The sequence below is a fragment of the Petromyzon marinus genome, chromosome 70 (genome assembly GCF_048934315.1).
Source record: "Petromyzon marinus isolate PM22_M1 ecotype Great Lakes invasive population chromosome 70, UKy_Petmar_22M1.pri1.0, whole genome shotgun sequence".
Classification (NCBI taxonomy): domain Eukaryota; kingdom Metazoa; phylum Chordata; class Hyperoartia; order Petromyzontiformes; family Petromyzontidae; genus Petromyzon; species Petromyzon marinus.
The window spans coordinates 5,146,773-5,157,113 of record NC_133736.1 but is presented as its reverse complement, the minus strand read 5'-3'; the positions used below and the strand labels follow the sequence as shown (position 1 = coordinate 5,157,113).

Genomic DNA, 10,341 nt, shown 5'->3' with positions numbered 1-10,341 from the left:
GGTTGACCGACTTGAGACGGCCGGCGGATGCACCTAGCCTGTGCCAGGCTAGGTGCATCCTAGGCTAGGTGCAGGAGGTCAGGGGGACAGACCCAGCAGGTGCCATGGGGTTGACCGACTGAGACGACCGGCGGATGCACCTAGCCTGTGCCAGGCTAGGTGCATCCTAGGCTAGGTGCAGGAGGTCACGGGGACAGACCCAGCAGGTGCCATGGGGTTGACCGACTTGAGACGACCGGCGGATGCACCTAGCCTGTGCCAGGCTAGGTGCATCCTAGGCTAGGTGCAGGAGGTCACGGGGACAGACCCAGCAGGTGCCATGGGGTTGACCGACTGAGACGACCGGCGGATGCACCTAGCCTGTGCCAGGCTAGGTGCATCAGGAGGTCACGGGGACAGACCCAGCAGGTGCCATGGGGCCTGACGGGACTGAGACGACCGGCGGATGCACCTAGCCTGTGCAACCCCTCCTCCTACTGAGCTCCAGCCGCACCCACCACCACCACCACCCACCACCACCCACCACCACCACAACCACCCACCACCCACAACCACCCAGTGGTCACCATCCTCCACCGCTCCGCTGCCGCCTTCACTTGTCATGGCCGTCGGCACCGCCACCGTCGCCGTTGTGGTCGCCGCCGCCTTTCCTCGTGCGTTGGAAAGCGAACGCTGGGGGGGGCAGGGGGGGGGGGGCAGAGGGGGGGGCAGGGGGGGGGGGCAGGGGTGCGGATCAACAGGGCAGGAATCATCGAAGAGAAAACAAAGCGGGAAAAGCAGCACGGCACCGCAGATTTCGGCGGCCGGCGAATTTAACCGTCGGCGGTGCCGGGCCCGGGGGCCGGAGCCCAGGGTATCGCCACGCGCGGAGAGCGTGGAGAGCGGAGGTGCGGGGTGGGGGGGGGCCCTTCGAGAGGCGTCTCTTAGGCCACGGTGGCTAGGAGATGTTGACTGCCTCGCCTGGTACACAGGAGGTCGTGGGTTCGATCCCGACCCTGACGACGCCTGCTGCTGCTGCTGTATATTTGGAGTTTGCGTGTCTCTCCCCCCCTCTCTCTCTCTCTCCCCGTGGTCGCGTGGATTTTTCTCCGGGTCCTCCGGTTTTCCCCCTCCCATGTTCAGAATCAACGTCGCGCGTTCAGAGAGTATTTTGGCTGCGATGAATGTCCACGTGATGAGTCAATCCCCTTGAGCTGCTATCATCTGCGATCGCAAGGTCACTCATGAAAAAGAGCTTCTACACATTTAGTCCACTAGTTACTTAACTTTATTATTATTTTTTTTAAAGGAATAGGTTTTACCCTTTTTAACTGGCACAAAAACTGACACCTTTATTCAAGGCATCATGTTTGCAATGACCACAACACAAGCAGTCAAAATGCAAACAAAAAGAGACAACTCTGATAATAATATTGGCACTGTCCTTGAATTTGATTGGTCCACACCCGAGACGGCTTTTCTTAGAGCCCCTTAGTCTCCACTGGTGTTGGACCAGAAGACGCCAAAAGGCGTACAACTCAAAAACAGCGCCACTATCAGAGTTATTGAGGGCTCGGGGTGAGCCATTAACATTATATTTTTTTAACTTTACTTACCAGGCAAGGCCCCTACTGAGCAACGCAGCTGTCATGCAGAAGCGAGCTGGCTGTCGCAGATGTTAGCAGCTCGGCGCACTGGTGGAACCGGTGGGGTGTGGGGGGTGGGGTGGCACGTGCCCCTCCCAATCATCCGATCGAAATCCCTCATTTCGATCGGATCACTTGGGTTTATCAGTAATAAATCGGGATTTTGCGACCCCCCCACTGCCACCGTGTTGCATATGATCACGTGCCAGGGACTCTACGAGATGATAGGACGATAGTCCCGAGTCCATAATGGGCAATGAGTAACGGCAAGGCGGTTACGATAAGCGACTCACAGAATTGTGCGCAGTCGCGTACACAGAGTCCACGACTTCCCTGAAGGCATTCACCTTCAGCGAGCGCGATGGCGATCACTAACAACGCGGTTCCAATTGGACCCCTCGGTCGACGGCTGTGTCATCGCCGCACGCCCGTCGAATAAAAAGCAAACGACAGGTCCTTACTTAGTAACACCTCCTTACTTACTAACTACTTACTACTGCTTACTAACAACTCCTTACTCACTAACAACTCCTTACTAACAACTCCTTACTTGCTAACAAGTCCTTACTAATAACTCCTTACTTACTAACAAGTCCTTACCTACAACAACTCCTTACTTACTAACAACTCCTTACTTACTAACAAGTCCTTACTAACAACTCCTTACTTACTAACAAGTCCTTACTTACTAACAAGTCCTTACCTACAACAACTCCTTACTTACTAACAAGTCCTTACTTACAACTCCTTACTTACCAACAAGTCCTTACTTACTAACAACTCCTTACTTACTAACAAGTCCTTACTAATAACTCCTTACCAACAACTCCTTACTTACCAACAACTCCTTACTTACTGACAACTCCCTACTTACTAACACCTCCTTACTAACTACTCCTTACTTACTAAGAACTCCTTACCTACTAACAACCCCTTACTTACTAACTACTCCTTACTTACTAACAACCCCCTGCTTACTAACAACTCCTTACTAACAACTCCTTACTTACAAGTCCTTACTAACAACTCCTTACTTACTAACAAGTCCTTACTTACAACTCCTTACTTACTAACAAGTCCTTACGTACCAACAAGTCCTTACTTACTACTCCTTACTTACACCTCCTTACTAACAGCTCCTCACTAACAACTCCTTGCTTACTAACACCTCCTTGCTAACAACTCCTTGCTTATTAACAACTCCTTACTAACAACTCCTTACTTACTAACAACTCCTCACTAACAACTCCTTACTTACTAACAACTCCTTACTAACAACCCCTTACTTACTAACAACTCCTTACTTACTAACAACCCCTTACTAACAACTCCTTACTTACTAACAACTCCTTACTAACAACTCCTTACTTACTAACAACACCTTACTAACACCTCCTTACTTACTAACAACTCCTTGCTTACTAACAACTCCTTACTAACAACGCCATACTTACTGACAACTCCTTACTACCAACTCCTTACTTACTAACACCTCCTTACTAACAACTCCTTACTTACCAACAACTCCTTGCTGACAACCCTTACTTACTAACAACTCCTTACTTACTAACAACTCCTTACTTACTAACAACTCCTTACTAACAACTCCTCGCTAACAACTCCTTGCTTACTAACAACTCCTTACTTACTAACAACTCCTTACTAACAACTCCTTGCTTACTAACAACTCCTTACTTACTAACAACTCCTCTATAATTTTTCCTTGCTGGAGGGGTTGCCCCTCCCCTCCCCCCTACCTACTGAAGTATCTCATAGTGCTGATTTGACAGCTTATCATCATCATCATCATTTACAGTAGCCAAATCCTCAAAATGCGTCGATTCTCATGGTGGAGGAGGAAAAAGCGGCGGTACCCGGGGAGAATTACACGCGACCACGGGGAGAGAGAGAGAGAGGGAGCCACGCAAAGTCAAAATATACAGGAGGAAGCGTCAGGGTCGAGATCGAACCCACGACCTCCTGTATCCGGGGCGAGGTAGTCAACATCTCCTAGTCACCTGTGTGACGCAGCCTAGGGGCACCCCCAGTGGCAGCTGCTACCTCGAATGACGTCATGGGGCCTTGCAGTGCCATGGACAGACTGTAGGGGCAAGGGCTGTCAGCAAGTGGTGGCACCCGTGAAGGCCGGCAGGGGGTGTGGGTGGTCGCACACCACAACCCGGCCGCCTTTGTCTCCCCAGCGGTAACGTTTACTGTACAGCCTCATTTGAGGCTGAGCCGACCTAGGGGAGGAGGCCCAGGACCGGTTCAGAGAATCGTCACCGGTGGTGGCCGTGAGCGGGAATCGACCCCGGGTCTCTGCCCGGTTTCGTAGCGCGGCGTGGCGCTAACCACTACACCCACCGCTCCCCCATGCGTTACGGTTAACACACACACGTGCACGTACACACACATGTATAACACATATACACGTACACACACACGTACAACACATGTGCATGTACACACACACACACGTACAACACATACACACGTACACACACGGTCGCGTTAACACAGACATGACAACACACACACATACACACGCGCGCGCACTCCCATGTTAACACACGCACGCACACACACACGCACACACACAAGTACACACACGCGCACGCACGCACGCGTACACACGCACGCGTACACACGCACGCGCACACACACGCACGCGCACACAGACAAAGACACGTACACACACACGTACACACACAACAACAACAACAACCGCCATTCGCCACTAAGTGGCGGTGACGTCACCACGACGCTTGTGCCAGGCTATGTGCACCCTGAGGCCACGTGAAGTGTCGAACGCCCGCTGGCAGGAGGTCACTGGGCAGACCCAGGTGCCACACGCGCGCGCGTACACACCACCACACATACACACACACACGTACACACGTACACACACGCACACGTACACACCACACACCACGCGCGCGCGTGAGAGACTTTACCCAGCTCGGACACTTTGCGGTGGATGATGGAGCGGCTCCTCCCGTTGGTGGCGAGGGCGTCGCGCGAGCCGTTGTGCGCTTTGCTGTCGGGGGAGGACGACAAAGCAGAGGTGGGGCAACGTTGTGAATGAGGAGCGTGCGAGTGTGAGTGTGTGTGTGCGTGTGTGTGCGTCTGGCGCATCGGCCGGTCATCTCGGTCATCTCGGTCGTCTCGGCCGTCAGTCGACTCGACCCGTGGCACCTTGCTGGGTCTGTGCCGTGACCTGCTGCCGGCGGGCGTTCGACACTTCACGTGATGGCCTCAACGCGCGCACCTGGCCTGGCACGAGCGCCGTGGTGACGTCACGAACGGCGGCTGATGCGGTTGTTGTTGTTGTTGCTGTTGCGCGTGCGTGAACGAGTGTGTGCGTGCGTGCTGTGCGTGCGTGCGACATCTGTTGAGGAAGTACTCAAGGAGATCCGGAGTCTGAGACCAGGAAAGGCAGCGGGCAGAGATGATCTCCCGAGCGAAATGCTGAGGGAGTTGTGGCGTTTGTGCGCAGACTGCCCTACAGGACATCGTGACAACAGTCTGGACCACTGGACGGGTTCCGCAGGACTGCAAGGATGCCCTGGTTGTCCCCCTCTTTAAGAAGGGGGACCGCACAGACTGTAACAACTACAGGGGCATCTCACTCCTCAGTGTGCCGGGAAAGGTCCTGGCAAGGATTATTCAACATCGCCTTGCCAGGCACGCTGAGGAGAGGCTTGCGGAGCCCCAATGCGGTTTCAGAAAAGGGCGGTCCTGCACAGATGCCATATTTTCTGTCCGTCTGCTACAGCAGAGGTGTAGGGAATTCCAACAAGACCTACATCTCTGCTTTATTGACCTGGTCACGGCCTATGATACCATCAGTAGGCCTGGGCTCTGGTGTTGTTCTTCGTGCTTTCGGGGTCCCTGACCCTCTGCTCACGATCATTGAGGACCTTCATGATGGTGAGCGGGCCCGGGTAAAACTAGGTGGCCAGGAGTCAGAGCCATTCCCTGTTCACCTTGGGGTGCGACAGGGATGTCCTCTGGCTCTCACATTATTTAACATCTATTTTGACCACGTAGTTCGTGAAGCCTTCAATAGCTGTACCGGAGGAATTTCCATCTGGTGCAGATATAATGGGAGGATTATCGATGCCCGGGTGTGGTCAAGGGATGCCTCGCTATTGCTCAACCACGTTATGTATGCCGATGATTTGGTAATTGCTGCTCACTCAGAGAAGGAGTTGGAGGCGCTGCTGCTGAACCTGGAGCTTGCCACTAAGAGGTGGGGCCTTACCATCGGCCCCACTAAAACTAAGCACCTGCCTGGGTATTTTGTACCATCAGACACTCCACCCCCACAACTCCCAATTGTTGATAGGGCAGTTGTGGAGAGAGTGGAGAGTTTTCCATACCTGGGCAGTGTGCTTATGACCGGCTCCAGTTTAACAGCAGAGGTCTCACTCCGAATCAGTCGAGCGGCATTATCTTTTCATCGGTTGCGTAACGCTGTGTGGAAGCTACCTGGTCTGTCGCTCCGCACGAAGCTTCAGGTCTTCTCGGCCACAGTCATTCCCTCCCTTCTCTACGCTTGCAAAACGTGGACCCCCCTAATAGGCTGGCCTGCCTACGATCCATCCTGGGTTTAACCTGCAGGCTGGATTGTGTGAGGAGCTCACAAATCCTCGAAAGATCTGGGCAGGCAAGGCTGGGTTGGCTGGGCCATGTAGCCCGCATGCCAAATCACCGCATGTCCAAATGGCTTTTGTTTGGCCGGATCGAGGGGGCTAAACGGGCGCGGCACGGGCTAGAGAAGAGATGGAGTGATGTGGTACAGGAGGATGTGGAGCTGAGTGGACTTGCCGATGACTGGTACCAGCGGTGTCAAGATCGGCCTCTGTGGAGGAGGCTCGTGAAGGATGCTACTGGGCAGTTGGAGGCAGTCGCCCTCCAACAACAACGGAGGGCGGAGGAGCGACGCTCACAACAACGAGCAGAGCGCCGGGTGGCTAAAGCACAGCAGGTTGGCACAGTAGGGGGCACAGGTGGTGCATCAGCCAGTCATCTCAGTCGACCCGTGGCACTTGGGTCTGCCCCGTGACCTCCTGCCAGCGGGCGTTCGACACTTCACGTGGCCTCAGGGTGCACATAGCCTGGCACAAGCGTCGTGGTGACGTCACCGCCACTTAGTGGCGAATGGCGGTTGTTGTTGTTGTGTGAGTGAGTGTGCGTGTGAGTGAGTGTGTGTGTGTGAGTGTGTGTGTGAGTGTGTGCGTGAGTGTGTGTGAGTGTGTGCGTGAGTGTGTGCGTGAGTGTGTGTGAGTGAGTGTGTGTGTGTGAGTGTGTGTTTGTGAGTGTGTGTGAGTGTGCGTGTGTCTGAGTGTGAGTGAGTGTGTGTGAGTGAGTGTGTGTGCGTGAGTGTGCGTGAGTGTTGTGTGTGAGTGTGTGTGAGTGTGTGTGAGTGTGTGAGTGTGTGAGTGTGTGTGTGAGTGTGTGAGTGTGTGTGCGTGAGTGTGTGTGAGTGTGTGTGTGAGTATGTGTGAGTGTGTGAGTGTGTGTGTGAGTGAGTGTGTGTGTGCGTGAGTGTGTGCGTGAGTGTGTGCGTGAGTGTGTGCGTGAGTGTGTGCGTGAGTGTGTGTGTGAGTGTGTGAGTGTGTGTGTGAGTGTGTGCGTGAGTGTGTGTGAGTGTGTGAGTGTGCGTGTGAGTGTGCGCGTGTGTCTGCGTGTGAGTGTGTGTGTGAGTGTGTGTGAGTGAGTGTGAGTGAGTGAGTGTGTGTGAGTGTGTGTGTGAGTGTGTGAGTGTGCGTGTGAGTGTGCGCGTGTGTCTGCGTGTGAGTGTGCGCGTGTGTCTGCGTGTGTGTGTGTGAGTGTGAGTGAGTGAGTGTGAGTGAGTGAGTGTGTGAGTGAGTGTGAGTGTGTGTGTGAGTGTGTGTGTGAGTGTGTGTGTGAGTGTGTGTGTGTGAGTGTGTGTGAGTGTCTGAGTGAGTGTGTGAGTGTGTGTGTGTGAGTGTGTGTGAGTGTCTGAGTGAGTGTGTGTGTGTGTGAGTGTCTGTGTGAGTGAGTGTGTGTCTGAGTGTGTGCGTGAGTGTGTGTGTGTGTGTGAGTGTGTGTGTGTGAGTGAGTGAGAGTGTGTGAGTGTGAGTGTGTGTGAGTGAGTGTGTGTGAGTGTCTGAGTCAGTGTGTGTGAGTGTCTGAGTGAGTGAGTGTGTGTGTGAGTGTGTGTGAGTGTGTGTGAGTGTCTGAGTCAGTGTGTGTGAGTGTCTGAGTGAGTGAGTGTGTGTGTGAGTGTGTGTGAGTGTGTGTGAGTGTCTGAGTCAGTGTGTGTGAGTGTCTGAGTGAGTGAGTGTGTGTGTGAGTGTGTGTGAGTGTGTGTGAGTGTGTGTGAGTGTGTGTGAGTGAGTGTGTGAGTGTGTGTGAGTGAGTGAGTGTGTGTGTGAGTGTGTGTGAGTGTGTGAGTGTGTGTGTGTGAGGCAAGCTACTCACGCGCCGTCCGCCTCGTCCGCGCCGGCCTCGCCGCAGTCGAAGAGCAGCCGCTTGGACTGCGGCCTCGCGACCCCTCCGTGACCCCCGGCCCCCCCCTCCTCCTCCCCCTCCTCCTCAGCCCCCCCCTCCTCCACCAGGCGTCGCTTTGCCCCCCTCCCACGGTCGCTGGCGCCGATCACCGCGTTGATCCTCTGAAACTGCGGGGACTGGGCGGGCGAGCGGGCGAGCGGGCGGGCGACTTACAGGCGCAGTGGTCGACCGTTGGGGTGGACTGTGAGGGGTAACCCCCAGTGTGTGTGCGTGCGTGCGTGTGTGCACATAGCCTGGCACAAGCGCAGTGGTGACGTCACCGCCACTTGGTGGCGAATGGCGGTTGTTGGGGAGCGGTGGTGTAGCGGTTAGCGCTACTCTGCGCTATGAACCTGGCGACCCGGTGTTCGATTCCCGCACACGGCCGACACCGGTGACGATTATCTGAACCGGTCCCGGGCCTCCCCTAGGTCGACTCGGCCTCAAATGAGTACCTGGTGCGGTGTGTAAACATTGCCACTGGGGAGACAAAGGCGGTCGGGCGTGGTGCTGGCCACCCACCCCCTCGTGTGCCGTTCCGGCCTTCATAGGTGCTCGCTAACAGCACTTGCCCCTACAGTCTGTTAAGGCTATATGGGGGGATCTTTGTCTTTGTGCACATAGCCTGGCACAAGCGCAGTGGTGACATCACCACCACTTGGTGGCGAATGGCGGTTGTGTGTTGTGTCGCTAGGGTGGACTATCAGTGACAGTGTGTGTGTGTGTGACACTAGAGTGGACTATCAGTGACACTGTGTGTGTGTCGCTAGGGTGGACTATCAGTGACACCGTGTGTGTCGCTAGGGTGGACTATCAGTGACACTGTGTGTCGCTAGAGTGGACTATCAGTGACACTGTGTGTGTGTCGCTAGGGTGGACTATCAGTGACACTGTGTGTGTAACTAGAGTGGACTATCAGTGACACTGTGTGTGTGTGTGTGTTGCTAGGGTGGACTATCAGTGACACTGCGTGTGTCTGTGTGTATGGGTAGTAACGCTCACCCCGATGGTTTCTCCAATGCAGACGAGTAGCCTGGAACGAAAGAGAACCAGAATCTTTATTTAGGCTGCAGAAGGACGAATCCGATGAGCTATGAAGCGCTTTTCCAGGGGTGTCGTACGCACACTGTACACCACGCAACGCGCAGTGCACACACAACACAACAATTCACACACAACACAACAATTCACACATGACGACAACAACAACAACAACAGCCGCCGTTCGACAGGTGTCGGGGACGGAGCGGAGTTTGGAGCGGAGTGTGGAGTGGAGCGCGGAGCAGAGTGTGGAGTGGAGTTCGGAGTGGAGTTCGGAGCGGAGTGTGGAGTGGAGTTCAGAGCGGAGTGCGGAGTGGAGTGTGGAGTGGAGTGCGGAGCGGAGTGTGGAGTGGAGTGCTGAGCGGAGCGCGGATCGGAGTGCTGAGCAGAGCGCGGTTCAAAGTGCTGAGCGGAGCACGGAGCGGAGTGCGGAGCAGAGTGTGGAGTGGAGTGTGGAGTGGAGTGTGGAGTGGAGTGGAGTTCAGAGCGGAGTGTGGAGTGGAGTGCTGAGCGGAGCGTGGATCGGAGTGCTGAGCGGAGCGCGGTTCAGAGTGCTGAGCGGAGCACGGAGCGGAGTGCGGAGCAGAGTGTGGAGTGGAGTGCGGAGTGCGGAGCGGAGTGTGGAGTGGAGTGCGGAGCGGAGTGTGGAGTGGAGCGCGGAGTGGAGTACGGAGCGGAGTGTGGAGTGGAGTTCGGAGCGGAGTGCGGAGCAGCAGAGTGCGGAGCGGAGTGCGGAGCGGAGTGCGGAGCGGAGTGTGGATCAGAGGGCTGAGCGGAGTACTGAGCGGAGTGCGGAGCGGAGTGTGGATCAGAGGGCTGAGCGGAGTACTGAGGGGAGCGGAGTGCGGAGTGGAGTGTGGATCAGAGTGCAGAGCAGAGTGCGGAGGGGGACGGGGTGCGGAGCGGAGTGCGGAGTGGAGTACGGAGCGGAGTGCGGAGCAGAGTGTGGAGTGGAGTGCGGAGCAGCAGAGTGCAGAGCGGAGTGTGGATCAGAGGGCTGAGCTGAGTACTGAGCGGAGCGGAGTGAGGAGCGGAGTGCGGAGCGGAGTGTGGATCAGAGGGCTGAGCTGAGTACTGAGCGGAGTGCGGAGCGGAGTACGGAGTGGAGTGTGGATCAGATTGCTGAGCGGAGTACTGAGCGGAGCGGAGTGCGGAG

At 55.4% G+C, this 10,341-nt stretch overlaps 1 protein-coding gene across 2 annotated transcripts in view; it reads right to left on the bottom strand.

The window, feature by feature from the left end:
* Nucleotides 1-547: 547 nt before the first annotated feature.
* LOC116957122 (retinoblastoma-associated protein) overlaps nt 548-10,341 on the bottom strand; it is a 238,324-nt gene continuing 228,530 nt past the window's right edge. For both annotated transcript variants that reach the window (XM_076055219.1, XM_076055220.1), the window contains exons 25-28: nt 9,147-9,177; nt 8,076-8,281; nt 4,580-4,662; nt 548-672 (exon numbers count right to left, since the gene is read on the bottom strand). In XM_076055219.1, coding sequence (XP_075911334.1) covers nt 593-672; nt 4,580-4,662; nt 8,076-8,281; nt 9,147-9,177 — 400 coding nt within the window. In that variant the 3' untranslated portion in view covers nt 548-592. The remainder of the gene's footprint in view (nt 673-4,579; nt 4,663-8,075; nt 8,282-9,146; nt 9,178-10,341) is intronic.